The sequence below is a fragment of the Sinocyclocheilus anshuiensis genome, unplaced genomic scaffold (assembly GCF_001515605.1).
Source record: "Sinocyclocheilus anshuiensis isolate Anshui unplaced genomic scaffold, SAMN03320099.WGS_v1.1 scaffold1625, whole genome shotgun sequence".
Lineage (NCBI taxonomy): Eukaryota > Metazoa > Chordata > Actinopteri > Cypriniformes > Cyprinidae > Sinocyclocheilus > Sinocyclocheilus anshuiensis.
In genome coordinates, this window is record NW_015539802.1 from 444,899 (window position 1) to 463,401 (window position 18,503).

Sequence of the window (18,503 nt, forward strand, 5' to 3'; positions counted from 1 at the left end):
GTGCATTGAATTTATTTAATACACGAGTTTCACAATTTGAGTTGAATTACTGAAATAAATGAACTTTTCCATGACATTCTAATTTATTGAGATGCACCTGTATTCACCCTGAATTCAGTTAATCAAAGAGACCTTTCTTTAGGTTACAAAATGATAGTAATATTTTGAAATATTACAATTTATAGTAACTATTTTCTGTTTTGTTATATTTTAAAATGTAATTCATTCCTGTGATCAAAGCTGAATTTTCAGCATCATTTCTCCAGTCTTCAGTGTCAAGTGATCATTCAGAAATCATTCTAATATGCTGATTTGCTGCTCAAGAAACATTTATTATTATCAGTGTTGAAAACGGCTGTGCTGCTTAATATTTTTGTGGAAAAGGTGATACAGTTTTTTCCAGATTTTTTTCAGCATTTATTTGAATATTTTTTTTTAACAATGTACAAATCTTTATTGTCTTTATTGTCACTTTTTTTGCTGAATGAGATTATTTAAAAAGAATTAGCAAAATAATTACTACTAAGCCTTTTAAACATTATATAAATAAAATAAAAATGTGTTAGCAAGAACTTTTTTATGAATGAAAACAAATAAGATTTTATTAATGACAGAGCTTATATAAAAAAATCATACATAAATATCAGGTACTACTCTAAATATATCTAAGTTAAACTGTTTGAATTTAATTGAATCACTTTTTTAAAATGTTGTTTTATTATGTATTTATTATTTTATTATTATACTTTTACTTGTTTATTTTTTGAAATTTTATCTAAAAGTATAGTCATAGGTGTACAATGACTCAATAAAGCACCCAGCGCATAACGACGTGTGGAGACACTTGAACACACCATTTGTAATTTGTCTGGAAGCTAAGAAACCACCGAGCATCAGAACCCACTAATATCACCATATGGATTGTTAAATTCCTTCAGTCTGTTTGAATAAAGCAATCTAGAAGCTCCCTAATTGCAGAAGTATTCCAAGTGCTCTTATTTTCTTAGTGTGCCAGCTGTGTGATTTGACTGGTGAGCAGTTGTAGCACATGTGAAGACCGAATTGTCACGGAAGAACTTAAATAGCTATAAAAGAACTGCCAGTCATTATGCACATCAGTACAAGTGAGTCAGATCTGACAGCTGATTGAATATTTTAACAAAATTACTTTTTAAAGATAACAGAGCCAGCCAACATTTCTACTAGTAGACTGATAAATGTTTTGCTTCACTTACTGTATGTCTGTTCTACTTCCCTCAGTGTCACAAATGTATCTGTCTAATAAACACACAATGAGAAAACAGCAGTTAAGGAAGCAGCTGATCATAGCGATATGGATGTTTGCACAAGCTCTGCTCTTCGGCACTCCAGTCATGCAAGCAGCTTTACAGGATTAAACATGAAAAACCAGTGTCAGTATAGTTATGTTTCCATCACCCTGTTTTTATGTGCATTTTGAAGTATCGCATCAGAAACGTGTGACACCAAATTTTGAATAAAAATCCCTTAGTTCGCAAAAAAGGTTTTATGCTTGCTTGATGTGATTTTTGAAAAAGGGCTAATGTGAATAATGGGAGATGGAAACGCATTCGCCGAGTAAATTCCTCCATGCGCATCAAAAAAAGTCATGTGACTTTGCGCTATGGGATGGCAAAACCTGACTAACCAGCGGACCGATCTTGTTCCTCAGCATCTGAAATGTTGTTATGGTCATTTTGAAATGCCCGAGCAAAATATTTCTGTATAATTGCCTCCCAGAACTGTTACACGACTGCGTTCCCAAACAGCAGCACCCACCTCCGAAAGCAATGAAAAAAAAGCATTTATTTTATTTCATCTGCTCGCTCTGAGGTGCAAGTAATTTATTATATATGAAAATTATTATATTCAGTGGCTTCTCCTACTTTTCTTAGAGATATATAGAGCCAGTTTACCAGGAAGTGACGATTTTGTTCTCTTTGACTCGTTGGATGGAAACGGTGCTTATTCGCAAATATTTTATGCGATATTTCAATTTTGCACATAAGTTAAATTCGCAACTTTGGATGGAAACCCGGCTAGTGTGGCTTTCAAATATAATTACACCTTCACTACTATAAAGCAATTTTTTTGGACATATTGCATGTTCAGATAGATATTCATACAACAAAATATTCCTGGAGCAATGAAAGTTTTGTGAATACTTTTTTTTTGTTTGTTTTTTACTATTTTGGCGAGGAAAGAGTCGAGTCAAAATGTATAACAAAATCTGACATTTTGAAACTATTTCTTTGGTGACACAACCAATCAGAATCAAGGAACTATCCATTTTATAAATGTAAGTTGCAAATATTTGGTTATATTTAGTTAGGTATTTTGCTAGTGATCAAATCATGGCATGAACCACAGGATACTGTAGTCACTGGTGAAGGGTTTGTAGATTCTGTAAGCCTATAAAGACTATGTATACTCTTGTGCCAATCGGTGTTGTCATGATGTAATTTTCCTGCGGCTCTTGAGTGATTAGTCTAATTTTAAGGCTCAATAAGCCTGGCTGCAGAACTGAGCGTCCATTAACAAAAAAATTGAATTACTGTATGTATTTTGATTTTTGTTTACCAGTTTGGACTGTTAATTTGTGAACGACCCCCTTGCTCTGTCACATTGACTTAGTTTACTGGATTGGCCTTTACAAAATTACACTCTTTGCATATGAATCACGAACACAGTCCCAAATGAGTTTTGTTGTACTATGTCAGAGCTGGGTTAAAGACCACAGAGCAGACTACTCTGGGCTCTGGAGTCTAGTTTCAATTTCAGTGTCTATCTTGGACTAAACCTCATGTAGCTTTTACTTTAATTACTGGTGAATCACAAGATAGTATTTGTAAATGTCAAATTTGAATATTCTGTCAGTCAAAATGAGTTGTGAATGACATTTTATTTTGACTTCTGTAGGTTGCCGGGTTTTGAAAATGTATGTTTATTTCAAATAAATGCTAGTTTTTTCATCAATGTTTCTTGAGCATCAGATCAGCATATTAGAATGATTTCTGAAGAATAATTTGCCATCACAGTAATACATTACATTTTAAAATATAATAAAATACAAAACTTTCTTACACAAAGCTATCATATGCTTCAAAAGACTTGGGGACCATTTTTAAGCTTGAAAGCCACAGTTCCCAGTTATTATAACTGAACAACAAAGAGCCATCAGCACACTATTCAAAATATCTCATTTTGTGTCCCATGAAGAAAGAAACTCATACAGCTTTGAAACTACATAAACGACATAAGGGTGCGTAAATGATGACAGATTATTTATTTTTGGGCAAACTATCACTGTTATATCAATGAAAGGTTCTTCACTCTAATATTTCTCGCTGTTGAATCATCTTATGAATAAAGTTCTGCACTTGCAATTCCACTGAATAATTCAATATGTTTTCAGAATGCTCTTTACAATACCTGGAAAATCTTGACAGATCTGTGAAAAGTCACTGATGAAGCGCATCCAATTCTGAGCAAACAATACTCATCCAGAGCAGAGGTCAGCTCAAAACATCAACCGAATCTCATCAAAGTGTTACAAAAAAGCTGCTACGCTTCTCTTGAACATTGAATGAGACACATTGTGTTTTTATATATAAACCACTCATGACAACAGCATATTATCTCTCTGCTTTCTCCTGTGCTCGAGACATGGAAACAAAGGTTGAAATGTGTAGATATTTCTGCCCGGAAGCACACTTCCATGATAGTAGAGTGTTTCTCTGATCTTCTAAGCACCTGACCGTGTCGCTCTGAACTCATATCTCAGCCTGGAGAAAAAATGATTGACATGCCTGAAGGTCAAAGTAGTGGCCCCTACATCGTTTTCCATCACTTTCATTTTGTTGACCATCTTATCGATTTAATATCCGTCCATTTCGTGTCGTATGATTGGGTTAATTTCAAACTTAATATAGATGAGGAAACAATTGACAAATTAGAAAAAAAGCAGAGGAGATGTTCATGATATTTCAAGTTGTTGAATTTAACACCTGTTTTTGTACATAACATAACAATGAAGTCATGCATGATGCAAGTATCTTTTCTTAGCTTACTGCTAAAAGTCAAATAGAATGCGATTGTGATTGTTTGATATTACTTTACAGCAGTGTTTGGGAGTAACTTAATTATAGTTAAAGTTATTAGTAATTTAATTATAAAATGTAACTGTAACCCATTGAAGTTACTGAGAAAAGTGTGTAATTAATTTACAATTTCTTATGAAAATGTTCATGATTACAGAGGGGGTTTTACACACACACACACACACACACACACACACACACACACACACACACACACACACACACACAGATTTAATTGATTTCTTTCCCAAATGGCACTGCTCTAAAATATGACACCCCAATGTTTCAGGAGTTTAGGACACAGAATAGGACCCATGCTTATTGGACTTATTTCGTATTTGGGTTGATGTATATGCTTTAATTTGTAAGATTAACTGTTTTTTTTTTCATTGTTAGATGCCAGTGTTTCCTGTCATAGCTATGCAAAGATTTGATTTCAAAAACAGTATCATAGCTATTTAACTATTTCTTATTATGACTTTCAACCTGTACTTAACCTCAGAGCTATCTCAACGTAAAAAGAGGTGCTGAAGTCTGATTTTGTAGTGGCTGTGCTTTAAAATTTTAATTATTATAATCTAAAATGAATAACAGTTGAAAACATTGATTAGAAATTTAGGAAAGAAATCAAAAAGTCATCAAATGTAATCAGTTACATTTCTTTATGAAAGCAATTGAAATAGTTGCACTTGCACTTACATTTTAAATAGGGTAACTTATTACATTTCCAAAGTAACCTTCCCAACGCTGCTTTACAGAAACATTTTATGAAAGAAGAATTGTTAAAGGGATAGCACCCAAAAATTACAAATCTCTCATAATTTACTCACTCTCATGTCATTCCAAACGCTTATGACTTTTGTGCATTTTTTAAACACAAATGAAGATATTTTAAATAAAAAAAGACAGATTTCTGTCCCTCCACTGACAGTCCATGTATTCAAAACTTTGATGCTTAAAAATGTTTATAAAGACTGCTTTCATAAAAACTTAATCAACTGACTGTTTGATCCAAACGTGATCCAAGGAGGACAGAAATCTCGGAAAATACCTTTTTTTGTGTTGTCTGGAAACCAGTGTTTAGTTTTATTAATATACTAGTATGATAATGTTTTTATTAGTTTTTTATTTTATATTTTGTATATCAATTTTAATGTTTTTGTCATTTGTATTAGTTTACTTTTTTGGGGAATCACCCTTTTTATTAAGTTTGTTTAGTTTTAAAGTTTTCATATTTTATTTCAGATAATTTATTTTATTTCAAGTAATCAAAATGTTTTTATGTTGTTAGTTTTATATTTCTGACAGGAGTGAAAAAATGAGTCTGTGAGGGACAGAAGTTAAGTGTGTTCAATGGACTGTACTGTTGCTTAACAGTGAATTGTTCATCCGTTCCTCCAGCTATTCAGCTAACGAAACATCTTTCCAAAACACTTTCAGTACCTACACAAGAACTCCACTGCCATTGTAAAGACTTCAAATTCAATATGGCGTCTTCCCTGACTAAGGTCCGTTTACCTCAGTTCACTCAGAGCACAAATCACTCGCCGCAAAGTCCCAGTGCTGCTGAACTGTAGAAATCTTGAAGCACCGTTCAGCCAACTGAAAAATTCAAGATCATAATAAACTGTATATAATGTGAAATATTAGAACAAATGTGTTTTTGATTCAGAAAACCAAAGCACTTATGATTCTCACACTGGATTTTGAATGCTAATGATATGGTTAACCAGAAAAAGATTGTTTTTCACTTGTCAAGGGCTAAGAGTCATCAACTGAGGAAAGTAAAGCTCATGTGGAGGAAATGGCTGTCAGAACTGCAGTGATTGTTGGGCTTCAGATGTATTTGAATTGGATTGAACTGTCACTGTATGGGCGGCTTGCTGCTGCTGTCCTTGCTGTCACTTACAAAGAAAGCAGTAAATTATCAGTGGAGAACAAACGCACAAGACTATTAAAGAGACTAATAGACTTGACTAATGGGTGTAAGAAGGCACAAAGGTGTATTGATATCTTAAAAACTTGCTTAGGTAATGTCCTTGGATTAATGTTAAATGTTTTGAAATCCATAAGGGGTAAGTGTAAGTGAAGTGTTGTGTTTGTCCCGGTTGGATTTGTTTTGATCAATTGCAGTTTTTTCTTAGAGTACAATAGATTGTCTGTCACTTTTAATGCGGAAGTCATCTTGTTCTGTCATGATTTGTCACCTAGATATAGCCTCTGGAACAGCTTTGCTGGGCTGTGGCCATGTTGTTTTCAATTTTACAGAACAATAATGAGAAATAACATAGTAACTATTTGTACACTGTGGACACTGGACACTTTTCAAGGACGTTGGACACTTTTCGTAGCATCCTGGGCATTTTTTTATTATACATGAATAAAACAGACTATTTACTTTTATTACCCAGTGGTACTACAAAAGGGAAATTGTCTTGTTCATTTAACTGTAAGTGCGGGTTTGTTAACCCTTTACATTCCTACTGATAGGAGGAACCAAATATGATGCCTGCCATGATATCTTGCGTCTAACTACGGGTATTAACTTCAGAGCTGCATTGTGAACTTAGTAAAAGGGATAGTTCTCCCAAAAATTAAAATTCTGTCATAATGTTTTTCACCTTCATGTCGTTCCAAACCTGTACAACATACTTTCTTCTGACAAGCATATCAAATTATCTTAACACACACACACGCACGCACGCACGCACGCACGCACGCACGCACCTGCCATGATATCTTGCGTCTAACTACGGGTATTAACTTCAGAGCTGCATTGTGAACTTAGTAAAAGGGATAGTTCTCCCAAAAATTAAAATTCTGTCATAATTTTTTTCACCTTCATGTCGTTCCAAACCTGTACAACATACTTTCTTCTGACAAGCATATCAAATTATCTTAACACACACACGCACGCACGCACGCACGCACGCACGCACACACACACACACACAAATTACTTACTTAAAAATTATAGTTTATTTCATTCCAAATTACATGACAAAGTAAGTAATAATATAAATAGGTAATATAATCAGACTACTCTTTGAATACTTTTAGATTACTTTTGACCTAACTCTTCCTATCACATTGATTTAAATAGGGTACCATATTGATATAAAAATATAAAGAGAAAGAAAACCTATTTTATTTGTTGTTAATAACATGAAGTGCATTTAATAATACATCGTGTCAAGCATTCCCAAACTGGGGTTCGTGAAGGAACTGCAGGGGGTTTGGGGCAAGTTTTTTTTTTTTTTCCATCTATAAAAAAGATGAAATATTTGTTTACCTGCATGTCATGTGATCATTAACCAAAGCCAGAGAACAATGAACATGCAAATGCAAATGTGTTAATTAATTATTAACTGATTACCTTAAATTTCAGGGGGGTATTTTAAGTAAATATTAGGTGAAAGAGGTTCAGTTGACAAAAAGAAAAAAAAAGGAATCCCTATACATAACCCTATAGTAACATGAATTTGTGTATTTTAGTATGTTTGTAATGTAATTTATAAATGTAGTCATGCAATCATAAACTGTAGTCAGACTACAAGTATATTAAAATGTAGTCTCTCTCTCTCTCTCTCTCTCTCTCTCTCTCTCTCTCCCTCTCTCAATTTTTTCAATTCATATTGCTTTATTGGCATGACATACTTAGGTACATATTGCCAGAGCATTGTACATAGCAGAATAAAAAAAAACAAAAATACATATAATATACATCCATAAACAAACAAAGCAAAAAATACATGTAAAATACATCCATATACATATTTATATAAACATTGATGGTACTACTAATGTAGATGTGTTCACTCTTTACCTCTTAGTTTGTGGTATTTATAAATATGATGTGCTACCAAAGAGGAAGTAGGTCCTTCACCAAGTAATATTCTTAATTTGTGGTTTTCATGGAGCGACTGGAACTCAGGAATGTTCTGCTGTATTTGACTGTACAGTGAGTCTCTTAAGGATGTGTATTTGTCACAGTGGAGGAGGAAGTGTTCCTCCGTCTCAACTGACCCTGATCTACATTCATTACAGAATCGCTCTTCTTTAGGTAACCACGTCTTTTTATGTCGTCCTCTCTCTATGGCCAGCTGGTGGTCACTCAGTCTGTACTTCATCTGTGTGTTATATTCCTGACTGAGACCAGATAGTCAGCCAGACTGTACTCTCTGTTGAGTTTCAGATAACATTGGAGACGACTTTGGTCTTTGGTTTGTTCTTTCCAATGCTGTATGTATGTCTCCTTCTCTTCATTCATAATTTCTTTGATTCTCCCATGTTTTTCAGGGTTGGTGATATCGAGTGCTTTGTTAGTCAGATCTGACACCATTACACAAAGATGACTTTTTTGAGCACTCCTTTTTTGTGTTTTTAGTGCTTTAAAATGAAGAGAATCTTCCGAACTAGAGTTTAAGTGGATCCAGAACTTTAAAACTCTTTTTTTTTAATTATTAGATTTAGGGGGAGACGGCCTAACTCGGCTCTGCAGGCGTTATTAGGCGTGTTTCTATGCACATGAAGGATGCTTCTGCAGAACTCTACATGCAGAGCTTCTAAAGCGTGTTTGTGCCAATCCTTATGGCTGTAGTTACTCGCTGGGCCCCAGATCTCGCTTCCATACAGGGCAATAGGCAGTATGACACTATCAAAAATCTTTGTCCAAATTCTGATGGGGATGTTTATTTTGAATAATTTCGTTCGTATGGCATGCAGTGCCCTGCGGGCTTTTGTAAGTAATGTTTTAATTGCCAATTTGAAATTTCCAGTGGGAGTTAAAACCAGACCAAGATAATTATATTGTAAAGCATGTTGAAGTGTGGTGTTGTTTAAAGTAAATAAATGTTTATGTTCTAGATTTCTGGTTTTTTTCTGAAATATCATAATTTTAGTTTTTTGGATGTTGACGTCTATTTAGTTAAAATGTCAAAGTTGTTCTGGAGATCTTCTGGTGTTTTAGATAGAATTAGCAAGTCGTCTGCATACAGTAAATATTTGACTTCTGTGTCGAATAATTGTAGTCCTGGACTGTTTGATTGGTCCAGTAGATCTGCCAGTTCATTGATATATATGTTAAATAAAGTCGGGCTGAGGCAGCAGCCCTGTCTCACTCCTCGCTGTTGAGAAAAATAGTCTGTCCTTTGCTGTCCAATTTTTACTGCACATTTATTTTGGTTATACATGTTTTTAATTAAGTCATATATTCTACCCCCTATGCCACTTTGAATGATTTTATAAAACAATCCATTATGCCAAATGGAGTCAAATGCCTTCTTAAAATCTATGAAGCATGCAAATATTTTTCCATCTTTCTTTTGGTGTACAAGTAAATATTTGACTTCTGTGTCGAATAATTGTAGTCCTGGACTGTTTAATTGGTCCAGTAGATCTGCCAATTCATTGATATATATGTTAAATAAAGTCGTCTCACTCCTCGCTGTTGAGAAAAATAACCTGTCCTTTGCTGTCCAATTTTTACTGTACATTTATTTCGGTTATACATGTTTTTAATTAAGTCATATATTTTACCCCGTATGCCACTTTAAATGATTTTATAAAACAGTCCATTATGCCAAATGGAGTCAAAAGCCTTCTTAAAATCTATGAAGCATGCAAATATTTTTCCATCTTTCTTTTGGTGTACATGTTCATTTATTAACGTGTGTAGTGTGTGAATATGGTCAGTGGTTCGGTGTTTAGGGAGGAAGCCAATTTGAGATTTGCTGATGACATTGTGCTGCTTTAAGAAAGATGAAATCCGAGAGTTGATTATTGAGCAAAATACTTTTCCCAAATTACTGGTTACACAGATCCCTCTGTAGTTATTAGGATCTGTTTTGTCTCCACTTTTAAAGATCGGAGAGATGAGTCCTGTGTTCCAGACCTCAGGAAAAACGCCTGAACTCAAAATCAAGTTAAAAAGTTTGAGTAATGCAGTCTGAAATTCAGGAGAGCTGTTTTTAAGCATCTCATTTTTTATGTTGTCAGGGCCACAGGATTTTTTACATTTGAGGGATTTCAGTTTTCCACCAGGTTCTTGTTGGGTTATTGGATAATCTAGTGGATTTTGATTGTTTTTGATACATGATTCAAGAGCATTCAATTTTTCAAGAACTTTTAATTGGTTGGGATTATTCAGAGGGTCAGTTTGATGTGTATAGAGCTTCTCAAAATAATCTTTCCAAATTTGACCATCTTGTATAGCTAGTTCTTGTGGCTTTGTATTGTTTAGACTGTTCCACATGCTCCAGAACTGACCCTGATCAATTGTGTTTTCCATCTTCTGAAGTGTGTTGTTATAATAATCCAATTTCTTCTGTCTCAGTGTGTGTTTGTATTGTTTCAGAAGTTCTGAGTGCTTTGAGCGTAATTCTGAGTTGACTGGATCTTTGTGTTTTTGATTGGAAATGAATCGTAGCTCTTGTCTTATTGTTTTACAGTCATGGTCAAACCACCATGGGGTTTTTGTTTAGCTCTATTTTTGTGTTTATATGTGGCAGTTTCATTTAAATTAGCCTTTTTTTGCTATATTTTCAAAAATGTCATGAATATGTTTAATTGCTAAATTTATTCCTTTCCAATTATTATCATATGTTGAATTGTTAAACAGTGTTATGGAATTGACTATTTCATTTGACTTCAATACTTTAATATATGTTTCAGCAGCACTACGAGTCCATCTATATGGTGTTTTGAGTTTATGTAGATGAATTGGCTTTTTATGAATTTCCCTTGATTTGATGTTTTCCTCTTTAATGAAAAGATTGATCTGGCTGTGGTCAGACTGAGCTTTGACGGTAAATGCACTGAAATGGGAAGGGCTTATATTTGATATGGCATAATCTACAACACTGTTCCCGAGATCTGAGCTATATGTAAATTGTCCACAGGAATCTCCTTTGATTCTACCATTGAGGATATAAAGACATAAAGTTTGACAAAGGTGGGCTACCTCTTTCCCGTGCCTATTGACTCCAGTCTCCTGGTTATTTCTTCTATAGCGTACTGAAGAGACCTTGGGGTATATGTGTGAACAGATGTTTATCTCCTGAATTATCAATATAGTCTAATTCTGAGCCAGTTCGAGCATTTAAATCTCCACATAGTAAAATTTTCCCCAGAGTTTGATATTGATTAATTTCTTCCTGTAAAGTGTGGAATACCTCATCGTCGTAGTATGGGGAGTCTGATGGAGGAATATAAATTCCACAGATAAAAAGGTCTTTATCTAGAATTCCAAAGCTTTTATCCAATTTTAACCAAATGTGATTTTTGCCTTGCTGTACTAGTGATGTAAAAGGGGCCAGGTCATTTTTTATCCATATGACTAAACCTCCACAATCTCTACCACGATGTATTGAGTGGAGTTTCCATGAGGGCACTATGATTTCAGAGTAACTTGCAGGACACTGAGTGGACACATCTGATCTACTCCATGTTTCTGTTAGAATTAGGATGTCACATTTGTGATGCTATTTAAAAAAATCTGTGTTTGTGCTTTTTAATCCAAATGTTTTAGAGCACAAACCCTGAATATTCCAAAAGCTAATATTTAACATTTGATATGATCAGGGATTAAGCAATACTGCTGTTTATCTGGAGGCAAAACCAAAAATAAAACCTTTTTATAAATAAAATAAAACAAAATAAAATAAATAAAATAACTAAGTAATAGTAATAGTAGAGCAAGTAAAAAAAGGTAGTCAAACTGATTAAAATAAATCATTGTGAATAATGACTAAAAATAATAAAAATAATAATATAGTAATAACAATAACAACAATCGATAATAAAAATAATCACAATGATAATAATCATTGTGTTGTGATCAATCATCGTAGATTTTAGTTGAGCATTTTGTTGCAGAGAAGGCTTAGCAGTCGTTTAATTTCTCCCATATCACTAATGGGAAGTTCCTGAGCGGATGATGAGGGCGTCTGCTGTGACAGTACCTGGGCATAGTTGCGTGTCTGCTGGGATCTGCCTTCAGCGAAGAATAATAAAAATAATCACAATGATAATAATCATTGTGTTGTGATCAATCATTGTAGATTTTAGTTGAGCATTTTGTTGCAGAGAAGGCTTAGCAGTCGTTTAATTTCTCCCATATCACTAATGGGAAGTTCCTGAGCGGATGATGAGGGCGTCTGCTGTGACAGTACCTGGGCATAGTTGCGTGTCTGCTGGGATCTGCCTTCAGCGAAGAGCTGACTCTCCTGCTGTCTGTGAGACCCTCCTGAAGATCTGCCTTCAGTGTAGAGCTGACTCTCCTGCTGTCTGTGAGACCATCCTGAAGTCCTGGGTTGTCTGTGAAGGTCTCGTGGTGGTCTTGAGCGAGATGAAGGTCCAGATGGCTCGAACGGCTGCATTCTCACATTTCTTTTTGCTCCTTCATAGCTGGTTGTTGGGAAGCGTCCAAGGGCAACATCTTTGATAGCTTTGGCAAAAATCCTGACTCCATCCTGATTCAGGTGGAGCCCGTCATACAGGTGCCATGGTCTTACAGCGCTGTGATGGACTAAGTGCACGTTGGGCAGACTGGAGCAGGAGTGACGGACCTCTTCGTTGATCTGATCGATCACAGAGGGTGGGACGTCGAGCCGTGGGAGCAAGGTGGAGACCAGTACACGTGAAGTGGGGAATGTCTGTGAGGCTTTCTCTGCCATCTCATGCATTGCCTTGGCTGTACCTTCATTTAATCTATGGAGGTCATTCGTACCTGTATGAATGATAATACACTGCGGGCTGCCGAGATCATCATTAGTGAGCAGTTCATGAACGCGTTCTGTGTTTCTGCAGTGGAGCGCTAGAACTCGCTGTCTGGGGAAGAGTTTCTTGGGTTCAATGTTCTTTCCAATGGAGTCCATCAGAAGAAGTACAGAGGCCTGAGTCGCTGGTGTCCTGTGTGACGGCGGCGGTGTGTGAGTGTGCTCCTTCACTGAGGAGTCTGCAGGTGCAGAGCTGAGTGACGGCGATTCATGATGGAGCCGCAGGTTACTCTCAGTGCAGCTGTCTTTGGGAGATTCGCTTTCCTTGTTTTTAAGCTGTAAAGACATTGCAGTCTGTTCTTTCAGCTTTTCTTTTAAGTCATGGATGTTTTTCTCAAACTTTCTTTCTCTTTGTATTGAGTACTCTTTCATTTTTGAATCTTATAGAGCTGTGATGGACTAAGTGCACGTTGGGCAGACTGGAACAGGAGTGACGGACCTCTTTGTTGATCTGATTGATCACAGAGGGTGGGACATCGAGTCATGGGAGCAAGGTGGAGACCAGTACACGTGAAGTGGGGAAAGTCTGTGAGGCTTTCTCTGCCATCTCATGCATTGCCTTGGCTGTACCTTCATTTAAACTATGGAGGTCATTCGTACCTGTATGAATGATAATACACTGCAGGCTGCCGAGATCATCATTAGTGAGCAGTTCATGAACGCGTTCTGTGTTTCTGCAGTGGAGCGCTAGAACTCGCTGCCTGGGGAAGAGTTTCTTGGGTTCATTGTTCTTTCCAATGGAGTCCATCAGAAGAACTACTGAGGCCTGAGTCGCTGGTGTTCTGTGTGACGGCGGCGGTGTGTGAGTGCGCTCCTTCACTGTGTCTGCAGGTGTGTGACGTCGCTTCATGATGGAGCCGCAGGTTACTCTCAGTGCAGCTGTCGTTGGGAGATTCACTTTCCTTGTTTTTAAGCTGTAAACATATTGCAGTCTGTTCTTTCAGCTTTTCCTTTAACTCGTGGATGTTTTTCCTCAAACTTTCTTTCTCTCTGTATTGAGTCCTCTTTCATTTTTGACATTTCAGCCTTAAGTTTCATGTTGATGTTGTGCAAATCCTTAATTTCAGCCTTGAGATTATTGATGGTGAATTCATCTGGGCGGCTCAGGATTAGCTGCTTTAATTCTGACACCTCCATCTCTAGAAGAGCCATTTTCTGGGGAAGACACTGGAGATAACTGTGAGCGTGTGTGGCCTGCTCAGTCATCAGTTCATCAGATGGGGCCGGAGATGTGCTGACTGGAGAGTAGGGCAGCACTTCATTCTCATCTTCAGATTCCTCTTTAACACTGCAAACTGTTTCCTCCTCAACTGTCTGCTTTAAAAGGGGAAATGATTTTTCAAAATCTTGGAGACTAGCTTCATTCCCTTGAATTAAGACCGTTCCACTGTTGTACAGATTGATGGTTTGGAAATGGGAGGAGTGGTCAGCTGATTCAAAAATGCAGATCTGACTTCCTTTACAGATTCCCTTCTTCTTAGTGTAGGGGAAATATTTACTAATAACACTTATCCATATGAGGCTCCTCTCTGTATAGAAGATCAAGTTTGTCCTCTTTTCTTGAGATGTCATATCAACATGAAGAGATTCGGGCTGTTCATGTAACAGTGTCTGTTTAAATGCTTTTCTTTTGTCTCCTTTAATGTCTGCAGGATAAACGATCTCCATGGCAACCGCTGAATGCGTCCATCCTGTGTTGATGTAAGCAATGTTTGTCTCTTCTTGAGTTGCGCAGCTGTACCGTACTGATGATTGTTCGGCTGTAGGCTATGTAGTTGCTCTGATCGCTCTCACAGCTGCCGATGCCACTGTAAATCGCAGTTGCAGCTCCTCCAATGAAGTGATTGAAAGTTATCGCTTTGTTTCTGTACTCTTATATTTCCATAAGTGTTAAAACACAGGTTTTTACGAGCTTTTGCCTCAATTAACAGAAGTACTTTATATGAATTAATAGGAGCTCATATCTAGTGCGTGTGTTCAGAATCTTGAATTCTCTCTCTCTCTCTCTATATATATATATTATATATGCTTTTTATCTCATTATCAAAAACTGGGGGGAAAAATAAATAAACAACAGTTGATTTAAAATATGGTATCTTTCATTACAGACAATGCCATTACATGTCTTGGATACAGATGCGTGAATATGGTAATGAATTCTCTTCTAAGTGTTGTATGGAAGAGAAATGTGAGAATGTTGCTTGATAAGTGGCATCACACTGTGGGTGATATACAGATGTACTTTTATTTCTTCTTAGTTCTTTCGGCCCTATCAAATACAGTCTGCCCTATAAATATATCATAACAAACAAAATAACCAATAATTGCAAAATAGGAAACCAGTAATGCCGATTGCTGCTCTGTCTGCATTACAGCCTTCATTAAAAGTTAAGCCTAAGAAAGTTAAAAGTTTGTTTGAATATATTTGAAATATACATACTTATGACTCAAAGACAGCAATCCCCAAAGCTGTTGAAAGGCATACTGTAGATAAAGAGAAGTTTCAGTGAAGTGAGATCAGAGTTGAGAGCTTAAGGCTTGATGTATGGATTCAGCAACATAGTCCAGGTTACGGCTGTTAATAGCACTGACATTCAGACACCCGTTGGATAACAAGTAGATATGTTTCTTCTGAACCAAGAACTCAACCTGTTGAGCTGATAGAGAATATGAAATTGATTATTTACAGTGTTTCAGTCATGCATTTACATGTATACTGTATTATTGAGCTCCCCTTTGTAATGTTAGCGCTGTTCACTATTATGTATCACTTACTATCGAGTCCTAAACAGCAATAAAGCCCTCCAGGTTTTATTATGTGATCCCAATGCCACGGACAACCCAATAGCCTGAGTCTCTCACGCAGACGCTCTCGGATTAGCATGCAGTGCTCAGCGATGGCCTTCACACTCTCCTGCCTGAGAAAAACTTCAGACTCATTTGCTGAATAATAAAAAGAGCAGTTTTTAACTGCAGGACGGTTTTTGCATAAAAAATTAGAAAGCCTTGGGCACTTGTTCATCTCAAAATCATAATCACAAGTGTTATGTTCAGATCGAGATGTTCTTAATTTGCAATGGCAGTTTCAGGGGTAATTGATTTCTCATTGCATTTGAACATTAAGCTTAACTGAAATGCTCATGGTCAAGAACAAACTCATCTGTTCAGGCAGCTTTGATGTAAAGAGACTGTGACAATCAGATGCTCTCATAGTAAAGTGGAGGTTTTTAAATGCTTTGTTTATTCATGGCCACATACACGTAAAGCGTGTTTGTATACTTAAGCCACACTTACAATGTATGAATGTCTTTGCATTAGGCCTATGTGACAAAATGTCAAACCAAATGGCAGAGAAAATACAACAAACCATTCTTAATCAAATCATTTCACATAGAGTTTTAAATGATAAAACAGTAGATATACTGTTCAAAACTAACATAATGTAATACTTTCTGGTTGTCAAACGTTAGTGGTCATACATTTAATGTGATGAATACCTGATTAGGATACTTGTGTAAACTAGAGGAGGACTGACCGCATATATCTACTAAAAATCACCTTCACAGCAGCTTGATAAAAATGATTGCAAAATAGTTAAAAAATTCAAGTTGCATCTGAGAGAAACTCATCATAGCATAATTTGTTTGCACATGGCATTTGGTTTGATATTTAGCATGTACTATCATTTAATGGCATTCAAGCTTGTTTACACAACGGAATAAAAAAAAGAGATAATTGTGACTTTGTGACAATTTTTTCTCACAGTTCTGAGTTTACATCTCACAATTCAGATTTATTTTCTCTGAACTCTGTTAACATCTCATAGTTGTTTTTCTGCTACAAAATAAAAAAGGTAAACATGACTTCTAATCTCAAAATTAAAACTTTTTTCTTGCAATTGTGAATTTATATCTAACATGCTGACTCGTCTTCTCTGAATTGCAAGTTTATGTCTTGTAATTTGGCATTTGTATCTTACATTTCTGTGTTTTTCCTCAAAATCGTGAGAAAAAATGTATGAATTGAGAGAGAAAGTTTGCATTCACCTTTTTATCTTTTATCCAGTAGCGGAAACAAGTTTCCATTACATTCATCGTATTAAGCATCCAAATACTTTGTGAGGTCACAATATATTATGTTTAAATGAATGAATGAATCTCAATGAAAAGGTTTATGACATTATAAAATGCTTTCAAAAAATTACAATTGGATTTATGCATTTAGGAGCTAGAAAACTCAAGTTAATTGTTTGCAAATGCCACTTGGTTTGATACTCTGTATGTACTGTTTGTGTGACTTAGGCATCCAAATACTTTGTGTGGTCACTACTGTATATATATTAAGTACTATGTTTTTTTAAATGAATACATACAATTCTCAAAGGTTTATAACAATGCCAGGTTTATTAGAAAGCTGGACAAGGAACAAGATAGAGCAGAGGTGAAATGCAAAGAACATACAGTACAGACATTAAATGAGAATTTTAATCATGTCAAAAATTATAAATGAAAGGAATAAGTCTTACCACTCAACTAGATGGGCAGGATTACTTAATATGGTGGCAACCACCCTGGCCCCTTCCATCGGTGGGCAGGACCAAAGCTTCTAAACAAGTTTCTCAGCTTGAGACCGTACAGCCAGCAGGTTCTGCTTTAACACGCAGAGAAGATGCCCCACTCTCTCACCTGTCAACATGAATATTCAATATAATTCTTGTAGCTTAACATGTAAATCACATTTAGACATGTGTCTGGAATAATATCTAAACTGTAACCCAATTACAAATGGTAAACACACCATAAAGGCCAAAATTGTGAGAAAAAGATTGAGCGCAGAGAAGTTCAAGCCCCAAAGACACACAGTGGCAAACAGGCCATGTGTCTTGCTCAAGTGAACCACTGCACAAGCCTTGGGCAGACATCAAGAAGAATGGAAATAACTGGTGCTTCTAATCGAGAGAAAGAGACAGAATGGGATTGAAAGACTGACTTATGCTTAACAGGTGCTTCATTCAAGGAACAATTAAATATCAAATGCTACTCATCCACTCTGTGGCTATTACTGGTAAAAGCTTGAACTATGCTATAAACTAATTGTGATGAAATCAAAGCCATTAATAATCAGTCTATTAGGGTTCAACAGGGCTAAAAGCACACCAGGGTAATAGGCTAATTTGATTTTATTCTCCTCTAAACCATTAGATGGCATGAAAACTTGCAGCACTTTCGTAAACATCTGCGTTTTTGGCTGATCCTAGGCGCTTGTGATCCTTGACGCTTGTGGCCAGCAATGCAAAGTAGATTCTGTGCTATAATTTGATCTAAAATTGAGTGTTTTATTATGTAGCAAATGAGAATCAATACAATTATCAAATATGTTTTGAGAAAAAAAAGTTAATGATTTTCTATTTTGTTCAAGGTGATTATTATTATGATTATGATTATTAATTATTTATTTTTAAATAGCTGAAGAATGTGTGAAAGTATGGTATGGTAAAAAAAGTTAATGATTTTCTATTTTCTATTTTGTTCAAGGTGATTATTATTATGATTATTAATTAATTAATTAATTTTAAATACCTGAATAATGTGTGAATGTGTGGTATTTG

General features: G+C 35.9%; 1 protein-coding gene and 1 pseudogene across 1 annotated transcript; both read right to left on the reverse strand.

The window, feature by feature from the left end:
* Positions 1–12,181: 12,181 nt before the first annotated feature.
* LOC107683895 (uncharacterized) lies at positions 12,182–13,835 on the reverse strand. The gene is made up of 2 exons (XM_016479958.1): positions 13,681–13,835; positions 12,182–13,091 (listed from the first exon to the last, which is right to left on the reverse strand). Exons 1-2 carry the CDS (start codon positions 13,743–13,745, stop codon positions 12,182–12,184), a joined length of 975 nt encoding a protein of 324 aa, XP_016335444.1. The 5' UTR covers positions 13,746–13,835.
* A 1,577-nt stretch (positions 13,836–15,412) lies between these two features.
* Positions 15,413–18,503, reverse strand: part of LOC107683896 (aspartate aminotransferase, cytoplasmic-like) — a 9,199-nt pseudogene continuing 6,108 nt past the window's right edge.

What these genes read in the sequence shown, in the direction of transcription:
- LOC107683895 (XM_016479958.1), bottom strand. Translation starts at nt 13,745, where the DNA reads ATGAAGCGACGTCACACACCTGCAGACACAGTGAAGGAGCGCACTCAC. An exon ending in CACACACCGCCGCCGTCACA is followed by an intron (nt 13,092 to 13,680) that starts CAGAACACCAGC and finishes ATCGCCGTCACT; the next exon opens with CAGCTCTGCACCTGCAGACT.